The 21,823-nt window shown below is 50.2% G+C and overlaps 1 protein-coding gene across 5 annotated transcripts in view; it reads left to right on the top strand.

Annotated features, from left to right (window-relative positions):
- GLT1D1 (glycosyltransferase 1 domain containing 1) overlaps positions 1-21,446 on the top strand; it is an 88,982-nt gene extending 67,536 nt beyond the window's left edge. For 3 of the 5 annotated variants that reach the window (XM_044776056.2, XM_070515844.1, XM_044776058.2), the window contains 2 exons: positions 4,515-4,613; positions 20,878-21,446. In XM_044776056.2, coding sequence (XP_044631991.1) covers positions 4,515-4,613; positions 20,878-21,039 — 261 coding nt within the window. In that variant the 3' untranslated portion in view covers positions 21,040-21,446. The remainder of the gene's footprint in view (positions 1-4,514; positions 4,614-20,877) is intronic. The other 2 variants (XM_070515845.1, XM_044776057.2) reach the window with 1 other exon arrangement.
- Positions 21,447-21,823: the final 377 nt, after the last annotated feature.

Raw genomic sequence — 21,823 nt, 5'->3', positions numbered from 1 at the left:
CAGCTGCATGTGTGGGCAGTAGGGTGAACATTCTTGCAAGGAATCCGTTGTCTCAAGTTTGGGCTTGTTATGGAGTTGAATTCTGCACAGAGTTAAATTAAAAGAATACAAGACAAGTATTTCGTTATCTCAGTCTTTGTGATTAGGCTCTCCTTCCCCCAGAACACACACACACACACACACACACACACTCTACCCTCCGGGTCACAGTTTCCATTGCCCAGGGGAAAGGAGGGCCATATTCTAAAGCAAAGAGCAATAAGAAGATAATTCCTGGGCTCTTTGCTTCCAGGCCAGGCTCTAGAGACTGAAGATTCGTTTAAGGGCTTTTCAAGCACAACTGTGACTAGGAGTCGTTTGACTTTGGCTCGTTGCAGAGTGTGTATGTGGGGAGGGAGAGGGTACCGGGCTCTTCCTACTTGGAGCAGTGAAGGGCTTTTTGAGTTGTCACGGTTAGGATGATGCTGCTGGAATTTACTTTGGAGGCGTGGGGACTGCAGAGATGTGATATATTTTTTCAAGATGTGGAACAGTCTTTTGCATCAAAGAGTTGTACCCAAAATGCCATTGGCATCCCCACAGAGAAGCACTCTAACCCCAATGATGTAAGATCCGAATGCACCGTGTGGATCTGCCAGTGGGACCCTCAGACCAACCACAGCCCCAGCGAACAGACCATGATCACTGTAGTGGGCACATTCCTCAGTCAGGGCCCTTGAAACGCAAGCAAACGTCTGTGCAAGACAATCGGGACACAAAGGTTTTCCACCTAGAGTGTGCATCAGAATTCCCTCGGAAGCTTAAAAACTGTGAATCCAGGAGACAACGCCCACCCTTCAGGGTCTGCTTTACTGGTTTGGCATGGGGCCTGGCAGGGGTGTTTCTCCAGCCTGCTCCACAGGGTAGAGTTGAGGCAGTGTCTCTGGAAACCTTCGTCAGCCCTGCTGAAGATGGGGAACCAGCTACAAAGGTTTAAAAATGTCGAAGAGCTCATCCAAGAAAAAGAAATCAAGTGCTATGAGCCCAGCCAGGTGCTGGCTGCCTCCTACTCTGACCTGTCACTCCCAGTCCCCAGGTGGAGCCCCCAATACCAGGTTTGAACTCTCTGCTCCAAGTTCACACCAGACTCAGCTTTCGTCTCTCTCTGCGCACTAATAGAACGTGTACAGAGGATGCACGTGGCATTGCCCAACACCGGGGGCATGAGACACTTCAAGGACCAACCCCGCACCATCGTCCTCTCCCGGGACTTTGCCTTTCTTAAAGAGATAACTTCAGACTTGAGGAGGTGACTTCACACCTTAAGAAAGTGACTTAAGAATCAAGTGTCAGAGTCATTAATACCATGTCTTGGCTATATGGAAATAGCATTTTGATTCTCTTACTCATTCTTCAGACGTCTGCTTTCTTTAAGACAGCTTGTTTTTAAAGAGGGAATTTCACAATCAGTTTCTTGTGAATATACAACCATCAGAGTACATTTACTTATCTTCTCCCTCAGGTCCCTTCACAACTTCTCAACCCAGATTGTGTTTCATCTTTTCTACTGAACTGCAGTTTTCCTTGAAGGCAAGGAACGTGTCCTCTGCAACCTTGGGTCCTCCCCAAAGTCTAGCTGAGTGCCATTAATAATTAATAATATTAATTGGATCGAGCAAAGCTCGACTACTACACAATACCACCTCTCTGGCTCCCCTTTAAATGCCTGGTCCCATCACCCAAACCTCCTGAGTCTTGCCGTCTGCAGGTGGGTAGCAAATGTTCGTTGAATGAGTGGACAACAACTGGACAAGTCTCGGGCACGTGGCCTGACACGTATGAGGGGTGCGTGGTGAGTGCTGGTCGAGTTGTGCACAAGTGAGTCTTGCAACAGGAGGGTGATAAGGTCCTCTTTGCTGGAGACAGGGAGGTGAACTCTGCCATCCCTCAGGATGGGCCGCTTCTGTGATCTCGGATCGCTAGTTTTATATATCTACATTTGTGTCTTTATCTATCTCTACACCTATTTCCATAGCTGTCTCCTCTCAATCTATGCGTCTGCCGCAGGTTCTCCACAAATACACAGGTGCTTAACCTCCTTCAGTGGATAAATGCACCATTTGAATTTGAAAATGCTGCAGGGGCCGCCTGGAAGAGAGGAAGTGCAAACCGGGCTAGTCCTGTGCCCCGAGTGTCGACAGCCTCTGTCCGAGCCTCTGCTCTCAAATGAGACGGTGGGATGAGATGAGATGATCTTGAAGCTCTCATCCACGTGGAGGATTCTGCAGCTGGGCGACAAATGCCTGGAAATGAGATCTCAGTGTGTTGTGCTCGTTTAATGAGCTGGACAAGCAGAGAAAGAAGCCTTCAGACAGCACGAACACATGCCTTATGGACTCATGCACCGTAATTATATTATGACCTTGTAACTCACATAGTCAGTGTCCTCATCAGCTTCGGCCACAAACCACATCCGTGGTGTTTGTGCAAAATAACATCTGAACTTTCCATGTACTCTGGAGGGGGAAGTTTAGTTCCTCATTCCCGATGAAAAATTGGGGCCCAGGAAGAGGTCCAGTGCTGTGTGTCAGTGCACCTGCTGGCCCAGTGGTTCTTGCTCCTGGCTTACACTAGAATCATGTGAGGAACTTTCGGGAATGCCTGATCCCCGCCTCCCCGCCCCCCGCCCCAGGCCAACTGCCTTAGAGTCGTGGGGTGGGATGGCATGGGGGAGTTGGGGCCCAGACATGGAAATTTTACTCCATCCCTCCAACTGACTGTGATCACAGTGAGGTTGAAACCCACTGTGTTAGCCCAGGGCAGAGCACCCCCCAGCTCGCAGCCAAGGCTCTTGACTCCTGGCCCTGGGCCCTTTTCCGACATGCCAGATTGCACCTGCAGTGTGTCAGACCCGAGTGGCCCCCCAGTAAGTCCGTAAAGCACTGTGCCCCTCCATTGAGATGAGCTCGTCGCGGGTCACTTTTCACCTGTGCTGTTAAGTTGCCTTGCTGCCGAGTGCAGTGACACTCAAAGACCCCAGTCGTTACCCTACAAGATCAAAGTGGAAAATCATGACTTAGAGACTTTCTATGGTCATGAAGCGCCGACAAGAGAACCTGACAGAGAGAGACTCATCGCTGTTTCGGGAAAGCAGCTGGGGATGAACTGGGTGGCTCTGGTCCATGGTTCAAACCAGCTCTACCACTTTCCCAGACGTTGGGAACAGAATAGCGTCAGAGGGGCAGAGATGAAGGGTGTTCCCAGCTCTCCTACATTTTCTAGGGCCTGAATCTTAAACTCAAAGTGAACTGGGAAGATGGAGAGAGCCAGAAAACCAGGTGAGCCACCCAGACAACTGCTAGCGATGAGATGACCACAGTGTGAACAGCACTGACTTATTAGTAATTTATGTACAGATGCTTCCGGGGTACTTGCTCCCGAAGTATTCGCTGAGCGCTTGCTGTGTGTCGCAGCTGCTCTGGGCACTTGGGCATTGGCAGTCTGCATGTCATATGAAGTCCTTGGTGTCATAGAACTTCCCTCTGCAATATACTAAGCCGCTGGGATTGGGTAATGTTACATTTCTGAAAAACAAATGTCACCCCGTGTGACCAGGTTTTTATTATGTGAGATTGGATCCCGCAGGCAGAATCATGGTACCTAAAACATACTTGTGTATAGTAAAAGCCAGGTTATTGGTTTGCTGGGCATGGAAGCCAGTCCTGCCTCGACACCAAGCTGTGAAGGGATGTCCCTCTTACTGCCGGAGGGCACCTGCCACATAGAAGCTGGATTGGCCGAGGTAGAATAGCCAGAGGAGATTCCATGTAGGAGTCTGACATAGACCTGGGAAGAGGTGTCCTAACTCTAGACCTTTCACCTTTCTGGGTCCAGCTCCCCCAAAGTGTAAGAAGAGAGCCAGAAAAATGCAGCCTTCCTGGCAGGAGAGGCCCACCCTGAATGCTGTGCTCTCGGGCATCTTTTTGAGGTCTCGATGCTGGGCTGTGCTGGGCTACAGGGTGCCATGTGCTGGCTGACCCCAGACCTCTGGGAATGGAAAGGCTGCTCGGTGAATAACTGGAATGCTAGATCACATGCCTTCTTCCTCTCGTCTGCACGCCAGAGAGACGTGCTCGGTGCTCAAAGCCTTCATCCCACTTGTGTTGGAAGAAAATCACTCATTAAGGAAAATAATGATGGTAATTAAAAATGTATACTCCAAGCTGTCACTGAAGAAGTGTCAAATGAACATTTGGAGAGAGGGCTTCTTTGTGACATGGCAGTAATTATGTCAGACAAACTCCTGCAGTGTGTAGTTTTCCGGAACTTGCAAATACAGTAAGTAATTAAAATGCATTATGCAGTTTGGAAACCCAGTGTTTAGGCTGGGTATCATTTTGGCAAGCCGTGTTTTTTGTGAGGTGCCAGAGGTCCAGTTAACACAGGAAGTTATCCTCCTGCAAGTTGGCTCTTCTCGCCAGAGAAGCTCTTAAAATGACTGCCCAGCCTGTCTTCTTTCCTCTTCCATCCTTCAGGCCATGGATTTGGAGGTGCCGGTTTTGGCGAGGAACATCCCTGGGAATGCAGCCGTGGTAGAACACGGAGTTACGGGGTTACTCTTTTCAGAGCCTCAGGTAAGGAGCCGTTTCCCCGGGTTCAGCTTGTCTGCAGAGTTCCCGTCTGCGTTTGATTCAGAGTCTGGGATTTGCTTCTCTTCGATAGCGCCATCTTCCTCTTATAATCGGTAGAAGCCCCGTGGGAAGCGGAGGGTCTACTCTTGTCACGTGGGCAGCCTCCTAGATGTGCCATCAGAAGAAACCTAAGACCTTTCAGGAAACAGAAGACCTGAGTTCTGGTTCTGATTCTGCAGCCAATGAGCATTGGGACCTTGAGCAAGTCACTTCACCTCTTAGATGCTCAGATTTCTGATTTCTTTCTTTTTTTTTTTAAAGAGACAGTTTCTTTTTTTAAAGATTTTATTTTTCCTTTTTCTCCCCAAAGACCCCCGGTACATAGTTGTGTATTTTTAGTTGTGGGTCCTTCTAGTTGTGGCATGTGGGATGCCACCTCAGCATGGCCCGATGAGCTGTGCCATGTCTGCGCCCAGGATCCAAACTGGTGAAACCCTGGCCCAACGAAGTGCGAGCGCGAGAACTTAACCACTCGGCCACAGGGCGGCCCCCTCTTTTTTTTTTGATCATGTGATTTCTATTCTTCCTTTTGCTAATGTGGTATATCACATTGATTGATTTGCGGATGTTGAACCATCCCTGCATCTCTGGAGTGAATCCCATTTGATCATGATGTATGATCTTTTTAATGTATTGTTGTATTTGATTTGCTAGTATTTTGTTGAGGATTTTTTGTTGTATTTGATTTGCTAGTATTTTGTTGAGGATTTTTGCATCAATGTTCATCAGTGATATTGGTCTGTAATTTTCTTTTTTTGTGTTGTCCTTGTCTGGTTTTGGTATCAGGATAACGTTGGCTTCGTAGAATGAGTTAGAAAGCCTCCCCTTCTCAATTTTTTGGAAGAGTTTGAGAAGGATGGGTGTTCAGTCTTCTTTGAATGTTTGGTAGAATTCACCAGGGAAGCCGTCTGCTCCTGGACTTTTACTTTTTGGGAGGTTTTTGATTATTGTTTCAATCTCCTTACTGGTGATTGGTCTATTCAGATTCTCTATTTCTTCTTGACTCAGTTTTGGAAGGTTGTATGAGTGTAATAATTTATCAATTTCCTCTAGATCCTCCAATTTGTTGGCGTATAGCTTTTCATAGTATTCCCTTGTAATCCTTTGTATTTCTGAGGTGTCCATTGTAATTTCTCCTCTTTCATTTCTGATTTAATTTGAGCCTTCTCTCTTTTTTTCTTGGTGAGTCTAGCTAAAGGTTTGTCAAGTTTGTTTATCTTCTCAAAGAAGCAGCTCTTGGTTTCATTGATTTTTTTCTCTTGTTTTTTAGTCTCTATTTCATTTATTTCTGCTCTGATTGATTTATTTCCTTCCTTCTACTGATTTTGGGCTTTGTTTGTTCTTTTTCCAGTTTCTTTAGGTGCAGTGTAGATTTCTGATTTCTAAAGCAGTTGATCTTCAAATACAGTCCTCTCTTTCTAGAACATCCACTGGTGTTCAGAAGACGACCGTGCATCTGATCACTTGGATCCCTCAGAACAGGGTACAGAATAGGCGGGACTCATGTCTGTACACGTACATACACATTTATCTGAAAGTAAAATAAGGACGGTGCAGCTGACAGTGGGCACAGTTGGTGTGCCCGGTGACACCTGCGGCACATGTGTGTTCCGGGACCTCCCGGGATGTGTGTAAAGGGGTTTACTGGTGTGGAAGATGCTGAGGGTCCAAGGATGCATCCCTGTGTGTCTGCCTGCATTTGAGCCCCTGGGGACCATGTGTGGGGCATATGCCCTTGGCCTGAGTCTCCAAGCTCTATTTTCTCCTCTGGACAAGTGGGCCAGTTATAACTGCTGCCTCTCAGAGGAGAGATGTGGGCCGAGTGAGTTGACGTTCAGGGCCGAGCCCGGTGCAGGGCCCTTGGTCAAAGCTCTGGACACCCATTCTCACCCAAAGGAGAGGCATCGCTGCGGCCTAGGCCCTGCAGGTGGTGAGGAAAACCTTGGACCTCTCCTTTGTTCTCTGAGTCTGAAGATTTTCTTGCAGTTTTATTGAGAAGTAACTGACATACATCACTCTATAAGCTTAGGGCATACGGCATGATGGTTTGATTTACATAAGCTGTGAAATGACCACAGAAGGTTGAGCTAACACCCATCTTCTCATATAAACACAAGAAGAAGAAAAGGAAAAGGAATTCTCCTTGTGATGTCTAAGTCTTTAGATTTAAAAATTAGGTTCAACTTACCATCGTCTTTATTAAAGTACATGTTATAGTCAGAAATATCAGGATTTATATGTAAAAATTATAGTCAACCCAAATATTTGAAAATTCAGTTTTCCAAATTTCCTACAGCAGGTATTTAATCGCAGATTGAGGCAAGCGATCCTTTTCCCTTAGTAGAGTGACGGGTGACCCGTCTTCACTCTCTGCTCATCACGGAGTTGCACAAACAAGATGCAGTCAGCTTCGGGGCGGGGAGGGGACCTTGCTGGGAGTCAGGCCCCAACCAGTACAACACAGGTGCATTGGCTCCCCTGGAAGCAGCCAGCAGGAGCAGGGTCCAGATGATTGTCTAGCAAAAGGCATACATCCCTAATGCCTTTCCTTTTGATGCTAACACCTAGAAGCTGAAACAATACCAGAATATGAAGAGTTTCTAGTAATTGCCGTTGATTCTCTAGACAAAGGCTTATTGCTTTTTACTGCTTTCCGGATCTCTTGAAATCAATGCTAGCCAAGCTTTAGGTCAGAGAATATTGTCTCCACCCTGGCAAAGTGGTTTTATTTTCATCTCCCCAAATACAATGTCTATTTATTTTATAGTTCAATTTCAGAGCACTATAACTTTATTGGTGAATATCTGAAAAGCAGTCACTTATAAATGGGGGTATGAGGCTGAACAGGAGGAGGAAGGCAGTTTGGCTGTCCTGGTTTCATACGGCTTCTCGTAAGGTATTCCTTTTAATATTTGCAGATAACTCTAGTATCTCTGATATGTTCAAGGAGTTTCTGCCAGTGCCTGGATTCCTGTGAGCTAGCCGACAGTCCACAGCACTCACAAAGCTAAGTCGAGGACTTATTTTGATTCCAACACTTTGACATTAGTTTTACAAAGGATGTTAAAAAAAAAAATAGAACGCTTTGGGTTTTGTGTCGGGAGAGGCTGTGTTTCTTAACACACTTTGAGCAAGCGCGCTAGACACGGATGTCGCACGCGGCTGTGTTTTGTCTTCTTTACAGTTGCGACCAGACTCCGCCCAGCACAGGGTGGGAGCTGCTGCTTCAGACACGAGGATGCATTTTAGAGCAGTCGGTGACTGTGGTTACGTTCATCTCAACTAAGGAGCGCAGGTGAAAGTAACCACTGGTTGCCTAACTCAGACGGAATTAACTAGTTGCCGATGTTTGCAAGATTTATTTCAAATATGTTTTAGAAGCAGCATTTCACTTACTAAGAAGAGACTTGTATGCCAGATGCCAGCCTTGTGAGGTTAACATATATATATATATATATATTTCACCGTGAAGCATTCACAGCCGTGCTAAACCTGGAGTTAGCAGTTCTGCTTGGCCTTTATCCCCTACTTGCGATGATAAAGGAACTGATACAGAGAGACGATGTCATCGGTTGTTCAGCATGGTCCATTCCCATTTCAGACTCCGCGTATCTGCTTTCCAAAACAGAAAACAAATTTTACATACATTTTGCCTGAAGGCTATGAATGGTGGTTAAAGAGCATCCCTCATCCTGTCGTTTATTTTGTGAACCTGTTTATAGAGCTAAACCAAGAGCAGGAATAGAAACGTGACTTGTTCCCTGAAAGCGGGGCCCGTTCTTGGTGGTTGTCCCCATCGGGCAGTACTTTCTGACACCAGGCCGTTGCTCCCCGTTTTGCCTTGTTGTAGGTGGGGAGCACTTAAAAGACGCTTTGGAAATGAGAAGCCACTCTAAGTTGGAATTTAGGAGTCTTGATTTTAGTTCCAGCAGTTTCACTGTCTAGCTGTGTGACCTCCAATGAGTGGCTTAACCTCTCTGGACCTCCAAGTCTTCATATTTAAGATGAGGCAGTTGGTTACTAAGTGATGGCCTAGGGAGGGGGCCACCTGGCAAGGAACTGTGGGCACCGTCTAAGAGCTGAGAGCACCCCTGGCTGACAGCTAGAAAGAGGAATGTGGCCTTGGTCCTACAACTGTGCGAGCTTGATGGAAAACTCCGAGCTCCAGACAGGAGCCCATCTTGTGAGGTGCTGATCTGAGAACCAGCTCAGCCAGGCCTGGAGCTGGGAACTACAGGGAGCGTGAGGTAACAAATGAGTGCAGTTTAAGCTACGCGTGTGGCAATTTGTCATGCAGCAACAGTAAACTAGTGCCAGGGGGAGCGGGACAAGGGAGAGTCTCACGCGTCGCTGGCTGCGGAGGGTGGAAGCCTGCGGTTCTGCTGACGGAGGTGGGGTCTCTAGGAAAAGAATGGTCTTAGGTGACCGACGCTTTAGATTTGACATGATGGAGGACCATTCAAAGGGATGTCGTAGGGTCTTGTTGGAGAAAACCTCGTCTGTGTCTCTTTCCCCTGAATCTTTCACTGTTCTATGAGCAGCTAGAAAGATGAGTCCATGGTGCAAGTTACGAGGGGGGACCCACTGCCCAACACTGCGAGGGAGTGTGGACCAGGTGGCGTCTCTGTCTGACGTGCTCCGGGAGCGTCCTGCTTCACTTGGAACAAAGCCCAAATTTCATCATGGTCCCCACGCTGGCCCCACCTCGCCCTGCCTCCCACTCTGGCCTCCCTGCTTTGCACCACACAGACCCTCTCTGCTGCCGTCTGAAACGTTTCCCCCGCCATCTCCCTCTGACGGGGTCCTTCTCCTCATGTGAGCCTCAGGTCAGTGGTCCTCATGTGGGTCTTAGTCCAGAGTTGTGCCCCTGGTCCCTGTTCACCACATTTCCCCAACTTATTCCCTTCACGGCACTCACCGCTGTGCCACATCGGCATGCTCAGCCATTTGTTTGTCCCTGGCCACCTTTCTTCCTCAGCCCCATGCCTGAAAGCGTTCGGTCCACGAGAGCAGTTTCTTCAGCTGTAACACAGAGGCAGGAGCATCCTTTCCAGATTCTGTGTTCTGCGTCCTGCAGCCCTGGCAATAGGACGGGGCCTGGTATGGAGTGTTTGTGGACAGATGGAGGGTAAAAGCAGGGACCCAGGGTGACAGCTGTTTGGGTAAAGATAATGGGGAATCTGGAAGGAGAGGAAGTTCGCTGTGGGGAGCCTGTAAGAAAAGCCTACTGAATCGAATGCAAGAAACGTATCTCAGATTTTTAACACAATGATGATTAAAAAGACTCAGCTGTGGTGGGAACAAAGTAATCTCTATTTTATATGCTTCACCCCTGGAAAACTTCAAGTGAAGCTTTCCAAACCTATTCAATGTTGATTTTTCATTATCACAACAATTCCATTTTTCTTCTTTTTAAAAAGAAAAGAGGCAAGCTATTTCATAGCTTCAAAATTAAAATCCACTTCACGTGTAATAGAAGCTGAATCCATACCCTCTCTCAGAGTCAGACTTTAAAGTGTAGCCCAAGCTCATTTTGCTGGGAGGTTCGGTTTGTTTTTCAGACAACTTTGGAAAAAAATAAATTTTGGGGTGATGTGGAGGAGGATGGTAGCTACCATTGATTGGCTGCATATTATGTTCCAGCCACTGTTCCTAGTGTTCAACACGGATTTACACTTTCATCGAAGTTTGTTTCTTTTTCCTTAGACAGTACTGACTTTGATAGGCAATCAACAGTTTAATGTTTGGAACAAGTGGGGCGTGATGGAGAAGTATCCGTCTCCGAACTTTTGGTCCGGCAGAGCTGACCTCGAGTGTTGGATCTCGAGTGTCCACTTGACATCCGAGTGAGCCTGGACACGTTTCTTATTCCTCTGTGCGGTCCTTCATCTGTAAGATGGAGATGATGTCCCTCTTTGGGGACTAACCGCGAGAAAGCCTATACGGTGGAGTCTCGTCCTCCACCTCAGACGAAACCGAGTCAGTGGTCTGTGCCGCTCCTCCTGCTGACCTCCCGCTGGGTGGGGCCCTGGCTGCTCCTCAGGAGCCCAGTAATCTTTAAGCGCTGGAATCACGCTCAGCACAGCGAGACGTTCCTATGGAATTCGGCGAGGCGGTTCGCCAATGTCATGCAAAATGTGATTTCTTATTTTTCTTATTTTTTAACTTTTTAACCAAACGTATGTAATTTTTGGATGTCAGATGCACCTGTAATTCATCTGCACCCAACCGTGCCTCCTAAATGTGAACGCACAGATGCCGGGCGCTCCCACTGTTGACTGGATTGCATGTAAGCCCAGAGGAGAACCTGGACAAACTGTGGGAACTAAATTAGAAGGCGACCCCAAAATTTACGTACATGGCTTTGTAACTTGGGGGACCATATAATTTATTGTGCAAAACCAGGGTATGAGGGGGAGCGGGGTGTCATCGATGACTGTGCCAGGACAGCTGCCGTCCAGTCACGGATGGAAGTTACAGCTTTCCAATAGCCTCATTAAGAAAAAATGAAAAGAAACATAATTCGTATTAATAACATATTTTATTTAATCCAGACTTGTACCATCTCAACAGGTAATCAATATAAACACTTGTTAATGAGATATTACGTTCTTTTTTTTCATATGAAGCCTCTGAAATCCCGTGGATATTTTACACAGTAGCTCATCTCAGCTCGGAGGTTAAATTTGTATCGAAATACTTGATTTGCATGTAGACTCCGTAACATTTACAGCTGAAAAAGCAGACTCGCACACCCAGGTTGTTCAAAGTTTTGCAATATCTGAACTGAGCACCAGTTTGGAAATTCAGATCGATTGAAATTAATGATGGACAGTGCCGTTCCTCAGGTGCACTGGCCACGTTCCAGCAGCCCCGAGTGGCGGTGGCTCCAGGGCTGGGAGCCCGGCTCAGCAGCAGGAAGCAAGTGACCGACGGGGCTGGTTCTCCCCTGCGCCCGGTGCTGTGGGAGCCCTCTTCCGCTGTCTTATCTGTTCCCCGAAAGACCCCTGTCGGGCATTGTCCTAATGATCCCAGAGAGGCCAGGCCGTTCGCCTGAGGTCACGGGGAGGGGTGGGGTTGGACTTGAACCAGGCTGTCTCACTGCAGAGCCCCTGCCCAGCCAGATCTGAGGATGTTTACACAGGATTCCTCGTCCCCTCCCTCCCTCCCCCGGGGCTGCCTCTGCTCCAGTCTCAGTGTCTGTCTCTCTCTGTCTCTGTCTGTCTCTCCTTCTCTCTCTGTCTCTCCTTCTTTCTCTGTCTCTGTTTCTCCCTCTATCTCTGTATCTCTGTCTCTACTTTTGTCTCTGTCTCTTCTCCTTCTCTCTCTCTCTGTCTCTGTCTCTCCTTTCTCTATCTCTGCCTGTCTCTTCCTCTCCCTCTGTCTCTCTCCCTCTCTCTCTGTCTCTGTGTCTCTCTGTCTCTCCCTCTGTCTTTCTCCCTCTCTCTGTGTCTCTCTCTCTCTGTTTTCTCTCTCTCCCTCTGTCTCTCTCCCTCTCCCTCTGTCTCTGTCTCTCTCTGTGTCTCTCTGTTTCTCCCTCTGTCTCTCTCTCTCTCTCTCTGTCTCGCTCTGTCTCTCTCTGTCTCCCTCTGTCTCTGTCTCTCTCCCCCTCCCTCTCCTCCTCTCTTGTTTGGAGAGAGCGGACACCTTTCTCTAAAGGACTGAGCTCACCACTCATTTGTCCGAGTTCTTGGGGCAATCAGACCTCTTCCTAAGACTTGGTCCTGCTTTGCTTTCTCTGCTGTGGCCCCGTCACTGGGGTCAGGGTGACCCAGATGGCAGGGGGAGGAAGGGGAAGCCTCGGGTGGGCCACAGCGCGAGTGCGGCACGGAGCCGGGCTGGGCGAGGTGAGGAGGACGAGGACGGAGCCACCAGGTGGGGCTCACTGCTTGGGAAAGGCCAGGAGGGCTGGAGATCTGCCTCGCTGAGCCCGTGTCCTGACTCCGGCTTCCGGGGTCTGCAGGACCCCCCCGCCCTCCCCTCTGCTCCTGCCCCCCCAGTTCCCGAGCACAGAGCCCACTCACCTCTGGCCCGTTTCCCCAGGAGCACCCTTCCCGCCCTTCCTGCGCTGGCTCCCAGCAACCATTTCTTGGTGTCAGTGTCACTTTCTGGGAGAGAATCTGGGGGCTGCCCAACCTCAGTGGGCTCCAATCCCTGATATTCTCTGTCACCACACCTGCGTTTCTCCTTCCTGACACTCTGCACGATTCACAAATGTGCACCCGCTTTTTTGCCAGCTGCCTCCTCCAGCAGACTGGAGGGTCCCCGAGGGCGGCGGTCGCCTTGCGTATTCCCCGGTGGCCCCCTGTGGGCATTCACACACAGTGGGTGGTCAGGAATGACCAGGAGAGAGGATTACACCAGGGCGTCAAAGGGGTAACCTTCCCAGAAAGAGCCTGTTGTTGTTTCCGTTCGAGGTGAAGCTGCACGGCATCCACATGTGGTTCAGCAGCTTCTTTTCCTGGTTTCTCTGCAAAGTAGCAGATGACGGTCGTTCTGCCCAGGCATTGGCCCGTGTCAGGCTTGGTGTCTGTGTCCGGGAGTGTTCCTGGAAGGCTCCATCCTAATCACAGCTTCCACTGCTGGATGCCCCACAGAGAGTGCAAAGGGGCAGCTGTCTCCTTATTGGGCATTTAGACTTGGAGCACAAACGCCTTTGCTCGGAAGTTCATTCTCTCTCTCTTCCTCCCTCCCTCCTCCTTCCTTCCTTTCTCCTAATTAATGCACTGCTGTCTTTATTTCCCCTCCTCTGGGAGCTCAACCTCTGCTTTGAGTTTTGGTTGGGGGAGCCATCTCTCCTTTTTTCTTTTTTGCTGAGGAAGATTAGCCCTAAGCTAACATCTGTGCCAATCCTCCTGTATTTTTTGTGTGCGGGACACCTCCACAGCACGGCTGGTGAGTGGAGCAGGTTGGTGCCTGGGATCTGAACCTGCAAACCCTCAGACCTTTAACCGTTCGGCCACAGGGCCCAGCCCAGGAGCCATCTTTTTAACCGTAGACAGGGATGGTCTCTATAATTCTTCCCAGATCTCAGTGGCACATGTGAAGCCTCTTTCCGAGGGCGTTCCTTCTCCATGCCTGAAGGAGCAAGGTCTCTGCTTGGCTCCGTGGCCTGGAGCAGCTTGGCCCTTGTGTGGAATATAGCCGGAGGATGCCCAGGGGATGTGTGGGTTAGTGGTGAGAGCTGCTGTAACAGAGAAGGCCCTGATCTGGGCTCAGCGTGGGAAGACCTGGTGTCTGCTCTGCTCAGGCCAGAGCCCCTCTCCCTGGGCTGTGAGGCGCCTTCCCCATCATTTCGAAGAGGCCCAGGCTCCTCCCACATGCGGCTCCACCTCCTCTCAGGCCCCCAGAGCCCCACGTCTGGGAGGCAGCTGGGGAAAGAGAAGAGGAGTTAGGGGGGTGGGTGCTGGAGCAAGAGGGGCAGACACTCCTGCTCACGAGCCATTGGCTGGAGCTGTCACATGACCCCCCCCACTGCCACCTCTTGGACTGCTGCTCCTGCTTTCTGCCAGGTTTCCTCTAATTGTTCCAGAAAAACACTCAATAAGACGGCTGACACCTGCGGAGTGCTTGCTCTGCAGACACCGCGTGCGTCACATGGATTATCTTGTTTAATCTGCACAAGGACAGACGTGCTATTATAAGCCCACTGTGTGGATGAGCCCACAGTTAACTGCCTCAAGATCTCACTGGGAACCACGGTGGGGCTGAGGTTCAGGCTGTTCTTTTTTTTTTTTTTAAAGATTTTCTTTTTTCCTTTTTCTCCCCAAAGCGCCCCTGTACGTAGTTATGTATTTTTAGTTGTGGGTCCTTCTAGTTGTGGCATGTGGGACGCTGCCTCAGCGTGGCCTGACCAGCGGTACCACGTGCCCGCCCAGGATCCCAACTGGCGAAACCCTGCTGCCGAAGCAGAGAGTGTGAACTTCACCACTCGGCCACGGGGCCGGCCCCCGTGCTGTTCTTAAGTCTTACTCTCTCTAAATCAGGATGAATTGTTTCTAATCTTTTTTGTTAAAAATAAATTTTATATCATACAAACATTTTTAATAGAGAAGTTGACAACATAAAAATTAAATTTAAAAATATCCATAGTTTACAATTTGAAGACAAGCTCATATTTTTCCAGAACCTTCTTTTCAGGGCACAGACACGCATGAGTATCCCTTTTGTAGAAGACCCATTTGTGCGGGGAATTCCGTGGCCGCTGGGTTCCGTAACACGATTGCTGTTCGGTGTCAGCTGTCACAGCTGCCGGCCCAGCCCTCGGGGGGGACCTCGGTCCTTGTCCCTGCCCCCACAGATGAGGAGACAGGAAGCTTCCTCTCCCTGGCGTTCACGGTCCGCGGGGCGCGTGTGAGTCAGAGCAGCGCTGCTGTCCGGGGAGGGAACGCAGCGCCGTGGTCTCTGGGGCCGAGTTACTTGCCAGTGAGAACCGGTGTTTTATCCCGTGTGCTGAGTCAGGAGACTTGGGACATTGAGTCAATGTGGCCAAAGGCAGAGCCAGTGGATAGATCTGAGGGGGTGAGTTCTGTCCCCAGCAACTGGGCGGCGTTTGGACACTCCTGTGGACAAGGACAGCGGCCACCCGCTGAGGCGCTGCTCGTAAGAACTCGTGAAGGTGGTGTTTGTGGGTTGGTGGCAGCCACGTGGGGCTCAGCCGCAGAATGCCGACCAGGGGCCTTTGCTGGGTCTGGAGGGGCCTGCGCCTGCCGCTCTGCCCGGACCCGGGGTGGGCCTCTCCCAAGTCCGCTTTCCTCGGATGACTACCAGCGAGCCCTCGTTCCTCTCGTCTCCAGGAGCACGAGCAGATTGCCTCCACTGGTTTACTTCCACGATTCTTAGGGCTCTGCACGTTCCCCTGACTGTCTGCCAAGGTGGGTCCTGTGCCCACTGGAAGGTCTCCTGGGCCCCCTCTTCTCCCTCCCTGCCTCTCTTCTTTCCCACCTCCTGAGCATGTCAGGGGAGCAGAGTGACTTTCTGCAGACTCGTGCATTTCATATGGCGCTGTGTTAGGAGTCGGAAGCAAGAGAATGAGAAACACAGAAAATGTTCACTGTCCTTGTTTTCAGTTTCATCACCAGTTCCCAGATTTCATTGATCCGTGCGGTAGCTCTGTGGGTTTGGCTCCATCCATCTGTGATGCAGCCGAGCCCAGAGGAGGACATCCATCGGCTCCGGGCTGGACTTATTCCCCTTTCTGCCACTTACTGCTGGGTTACCTTGGGCAGGTTCCTGGACCTCTCTGTGCTCCTGTTTCCCTCACTGTGAAAGGAGTCATAGTAATAGCACAGAGGCCTAGTCTCTTTCTGCAGTTCCAAAATCCAAAAAGTGTTTGAAAAATCAATTTTAGTGTGTTTGTTGCCAGAAACTCAGTGGACGGCCAACTTTCATCTGAGCTGGTGTGACGTTATCTGTGGCTTGTTTACCCTGCTCAGTGTGACTATTCATACGCGTTGATTCGGAATTTCTGGTGTGGTGTTTACCGGGGCTGCTGAGACCCGCTGGAGGGCATATGTTAATAGAGGATTAACCACGTTACTAATCCCCCAAGTCCTGGGTTCTGAAACCTGGTCTGTTACCTGGTCATAAGCGCTTAATACCCACTGGCTGTTGTTACTGTTGAATTCTGGCCGATTCTGGCCTCTGCCGGCGCTTCTTGGCCAGAGACCAGCTGTCTCCTTAGAGCGGCGTTAAGAAACCCGTGCGTCCCTCGCGGAGGCTTTCTCTATGACTCAGTCAGGAGCAAGAGAGAATTCAAAGGGGGTTAACTCTCTCACCGAGACATTCACGGTCGTTTACTGCCCCTTCCCCACCACCTCGCCCGTGCCACCTGGGAGCGGTGGTCTAGAACAGCCGCCCAAGACCCCAGCACTCTGCCCCATCTCTCCTGTGTTCTCTGTGTTCAGGTCCCGGTCTGTGGGGGGATGTGTTAGACACAAGCTTGGGTGTCGTCCCAGGAAAGGGCGGAGCTTCCGTGGTGCGCCCTGAGCAGACAGGGCTTTACAGGACGAGTCACGTTAAAGTGGGTCGTTAGGGTGGGCCCCAATCCGATATGACGGGCATCCTCATGAGAGGAGGGAACTCGGGCAGACAGACGCCATCAAAATGGGGAGAACCTGGCCGTCTACGCAGCCAGGAGAGAAGCCAGGAACAGTCTCCCTCACGGCCCTCGGGAGAAACCAACTCTGCCGACCCCTTCGTCTTCGACTTCCATCCTCCAGCGCTGAGAGAAATAAGTCTGTTGTTTATAAGCCACTCAGTCTACGATTTTGTTCTAGCAGCCCGAACAGACTGAGACGGCATCCCTGGACCCCACCCAGCCTACCCAACAGAATCCTGGAGACTGGGGCTTGGACGTCTGTCTGTCTGTGTGTATTCATACACGTAACACGCATGCGCACGCACGGACATGCATACACTCGCAAGCTCCATACGAGATTGTTACAGCAAAACTTGAGGACCAGAGGCAGAGACTGAGCCTTCCTTGACTGCACAGTCCAAGCAGAAAAGCCCAAGGAAAGCCAGAGATCTTAAGGACAGTCTTCAGAAACCTCCCAGCAACATCGCCCATCGCTAAGTTTTCCTATCTGAAGCCCCTGGAGAAGCAGCTTTGAGGCTAATTTAACACACCGAGCCTGAAGTGCAGAGTTTCTATAGGACTGACTTCAGCTTCTCTCGGAAGAATAAGTGCCTGTCGCTCACCGAAGGCCGTCAGAATGCGACACTCTGTAAAACCGCCCCATGCTCCGTCTCCCAGCTCCCGCGTGCTCTCTGCACGAGGCGTCTGCTTCTCACGGAAGGGTGCCCTCCTGCCCCGTGGCTTTCAGGGGACGTCGTTTTGAGAAGGGCCCCACTGGGGTTTAAACATCCATTCTGTAAAACTGGCACTGCTTCTCAGCCCGGGGTGTTGGCGGCGCCTCCGTTGTTCGGGCCGGTCAAAAAAAAAAGGATTCATGGAGAAATTGTTCCCTGGCGGTTACAGACGACTCAGAAGGGAAGAAAACTCTGAAAATGGTCAACCGCTAATCTTATTATGAAGACAAAACCATGTTCTTCTGCATGATTTTTTTTTAAAAACTTCAGAAATCTACAACCTAAGCCAGGCCTTGCATACCTGTGGCCCTCGGATCACTCTGGTCCCCACATGTGTTTTGTTTAGCTTGCTGTATACTTAAAATTTTGAATTTCTTGGGGCCGGCCCCGTGGCTGAGTGGTTAAAGTTTGCACGCTCCACTTCAGCGGCCCAGGGTTTCGCTGGTTCGGATCCTGGGAGCAGACATGACATTGCTCATCAACCCATGCTGAGGCGGTGTCCCACACAGCAGAACTAGAAGGATCTACAGTTAGAATACACAACTATGTACTGGGGGGCTTTGGGGAGAAGTAAAGGGAAAAAAATAAAGAATATTGGCAACAGATATTAGCTCAGGTGCCAATATTTAAAAAAAAATTTTTTTGAATTACTTGTTGGTGTTTAACATGGAATACTTTCACGTAAATGTCCAGAATGTAGACTTCTCTGGAATAACATAGGAAATGCAGCAACAAGTGTGGGCCTGCGTTCAGGTGGCACTGGGGTCGGGCACCCCCCGCCTCCCCACTTGGCCCTGGTGGGCACTAGGGTTTCTGAAGCTGATGTAGAACCGTGTCTGGATCTCTTATGGGATGGAATTCCCACACTCGGTGTCTGTTTCCTTTTAATTGTTTTAGCTTGTGTACCCTTTCATGCCTTATAAAGAGTAGATCATTACATTGCATAAGGCCCTCGATGAGCACCCCACCCCAATAAGTATCTGGCATTCGGCTGATCAGTTTTCTGGCGAGTTCTACAGCTGGCGGTTACATGAAATCTGCTGAACTGTGGTTAGAATGATGGTGGACTGACGCACGTACTTGTCCCACAGAAGTTTTCAGCAGCTCTCGTTTCATGGTTCTTCAGTCCCTGACGAGGCGTGCCCCACGTGGCTGGTGGTTGCTGTGGGCAGCTGCTGGGTAGCGCTGTCCACATGGCCTCTCGTCCTCCGGGAGACAGCTCAGGCTTCTTCAGGTGGCAAGAGTGCGAGCTGTGAGGGCTTTTGAGGCTTTGCTTGGAAGTCAAACTGCGTCAACTCTGACATATTCTGTTGGTCGAGCAAGTTACAGGAACAACTCAGAGTCAAGAGTTGAGCAAATGGACCCCTCGCCTCAGTGGGAGGAGTGGGAGAGGCATATTGCAACGAGATGTGCACACAGGGGTGGAGGGAAGGCTGCCCCCGTCTCTGCACACAGTCTGCCCTGGCAGGCAGGTGGCGGGGTCTGTGCCAGCTCGCACTGCTCCTTGTCCACAGACGTGCGTTCAGCCTGTTGACTCGGTCGTGATGGAGGAGCTGTCTTAGCCCAGAAGAAGATAATCCCAGAGCCTCAGGGAGTGCCTCTTACCCTTCAAGCATGAGGTTTTCCTTTTCCTTTCTTGATGCTGCTGCTTTTCTTTCAGCCACTCACCCAGGGTTTTATCCTGCTGGCCGTCAAGGCGCGCCCCGGTCCCCGCCAAGGCCCTGCTGCCTCACTTAAGTCTGTGCTTCTGCTCGGTCTTTTATGCAGAGAGGAAAAAGTGCGTTTTATCACATCCTGTTCCTAGAAATGCTATCATTCAGGGTTTGGTTGTAAAATGCTCAGCCTTTCTGGAGAAATCCTAAGGGGGTGGCTTTCAGCCAAAGTCTCTGTGTCCGATCAATCACAGACATGACCGGCGTCATGAAAGAATAACGAAAGGCAAAGCGTCTCGGGGAATTCTAATGAGAACGTTGTTCCACAGTGAGACGGGGATAAATAAGCCGTGTTTTTATTACAAAGAGAACGCCAGTTTACTGTAAGGTGTATACATAATACATAAAAACAGAACTCCACTCCGTCACAAATACTGCTATTTATATTGCTAGCTGTAAAAGGCATTCAGTGTTTAATTAACAATAATTTTGAGAATATGTGGACGTCCCTTTCAAAAGCAGAGCACCGTGTCTGCTGCTCGGGTGTGGCGCCCTCGCTGGAACTGACGCAGGCTTTGGGGAACCGTGGTGGGGACCACAGTGAAGCCTGTGCTGCGTCTGCATGGTGTTGACTCGACCCTCTCAACACTCCACCAAGCAGATGCTGTTATTATCCCTGCTTCAAAGATGAGGAAACTGAGGCACAGAGAGGTTAAAGAATGTGCCCAGTATCACTCACAAGAGGGTCACGTGTGAATTTAAACCCAGGCCTCCTGGCTCGTGGACCCTGCTCTTTGCTTCTGTGAAAGGATAATAAATAATGAGTGTTCCCCTCCTCTCTCCGAATACTCTTCAACAATCAGCATAAGTCTAATTCTTTCCAATTGTGAAAGGCTTTGATTTAAAACCTGGTCCGCAGGCCCATTTCCTTACTGCGCTGTGTCTGTGAGCATCAGTACGTCATGAGCATACGCAGAAATACCGTCGGAGCTGAGCGACGGAAGAAATGGTGGGAATGGCAAGGACAGTTAACTCCCCTCCCCCTCGCTTCTCTTGTGGAGTCTGGGGCTAGGCTGGGCTTACCAACCAGGTGCCTGTTGACCCCATAGGGGTGACTGATGTGGGACTCAGAGAGGTTAACTAGCTCACTCAGCGCCACACAGCTAAGTCATGTCTTGTAGAAAGATTGAGGCCAGATCTGGCTCTGAAACTCCGTGCTCGCCATTACACCAGAAGATGCCCATAGTTTGAAGACACACTCCTCGCTCAGGAAAGATGGCAGAACCGATACAATGAGAAACAAATGGGGCTGAAGTGGTATTGGATAGTGTATAGGGACTCAGATTCTGGAGTGAGACCCAAGTTTATATGTCAGCTGATACTCATAAACGAGGGAAGAAGTTGTGAACCTAAGAGTCACTGTAGGGAAAAGAGAAATAACAAGTTTTGGCAATTTAGGGAAGAAAGACGAAGGAAGTATAATTCGATGACACTGATATTTTTCCGCGGACGTTCATCCTAGCATGTGTGCGTGTGTGTATATATGTATGTGTATGTATATAATTTCTTACTCACTCCCAGTGTTTGCATTCACTCTGCTCCCCCGAAGGTCACTTTCTTTGGAGTAAAGCAGTGGACAGAGGAGAGACCAGGAGCTATGCAGACCAGACCTCTGGATGACTTTGCAAACCCGCCTTCGCCAATTATTTACGTCTCCTTCTCTTCCGCCCCCTTCTCTGCAGGAGTTTGTCCAGCTGGCAAAGAGGCTGGTGAGGGACCCTGCGCTAGAAAAAGAAATCGTGGCCAATGGCAGGGAGTATGTGAGGACCCACCACTCGTGGCAGGCGGAGAGAGACACCTATCAACGCCTCGTCAGGATGCTGGAGGGAAGCAGCGGGCACTGAGGGGAACTGCCCGGTGCCCGTCCCCAGCCAGTCTGCGTCCACCATCAGATGCACGGCCTGGGCGAATCCCCAGAGCAGAGCTCTGGGCCAGCGGCTCCAGTCCACCACAAATCGAGCCAGTTTCGTTGGAATCGTAGATCCCTCAGCTGTAAGGCAGAACCTCATCTAAAGCACTGTGTGCTCCCAGATAGCATGCAGGTGTGTTTACGGGTCAGTCCTGACGGCATGCAGAAGCTCCTGGGCTCATTGGGGTGGGGTGGGTACCTGGTTGTAAGGAGAACTGGGGAGAGAATTGGACTTGCTGCTCCAGGACTGTCTATGGACAATAGGGCCCCATGTAAGCCATCACAGAGCGGGCACCTCTCCCCCGTCTTCCAAATGACCTATAACCCATCATTTTTCAAAAAGCAAAAACAAAAACACACACCGACTGAAGGCAGTCCTGCCACATTTAACATGGTGCAGCCTCTACAGCAAATCCGAGGCCCTGGCAGGCGTGCGGGGGCCCACAGGTTGCACGGGTCTGCTCTCTCCACACGAGACACAGCGCTGCGAGTGAGGCCACGGGGCACATCTTACCCTCCAGTTACAGGACCCAAAGATGGTGGGAGCTCTCTGGGAAAGCAGGCAGCCACCCCTGTGGGCTCCGCCCTCCTCCCCATCTGATGTGAGTTGAAAACTGGCTTGGAACAAGGGTCACATCGCCCGTAGCCTGGAAGACACTCAGTGACCCGAGACGGAGCCTGGGTCTGTGGGTTCAGTGCAGGTGTCCCTTCCCTCCCAG

This window comes from Equus asinus, chromosome 8 (assembly GCF_041296235.1).
Source record: "Equus asinus isolate D_3611 breed Donkey chromosome 8, EquAss-T2T_v2, whole genome shotgun sequence".
Taxonomy (NCBI): domain Eukaryota; kingdom Metazoa; phylum Chordata; class Mammalia; order Perissodactyla; family Equidae; genus Equus; species Equus asinus.
The sequence above is the reverse complement of the archived record's forward strand: the minus strand, read 5'-3'. Positions and strand labels throughout refer to the sequence as shown.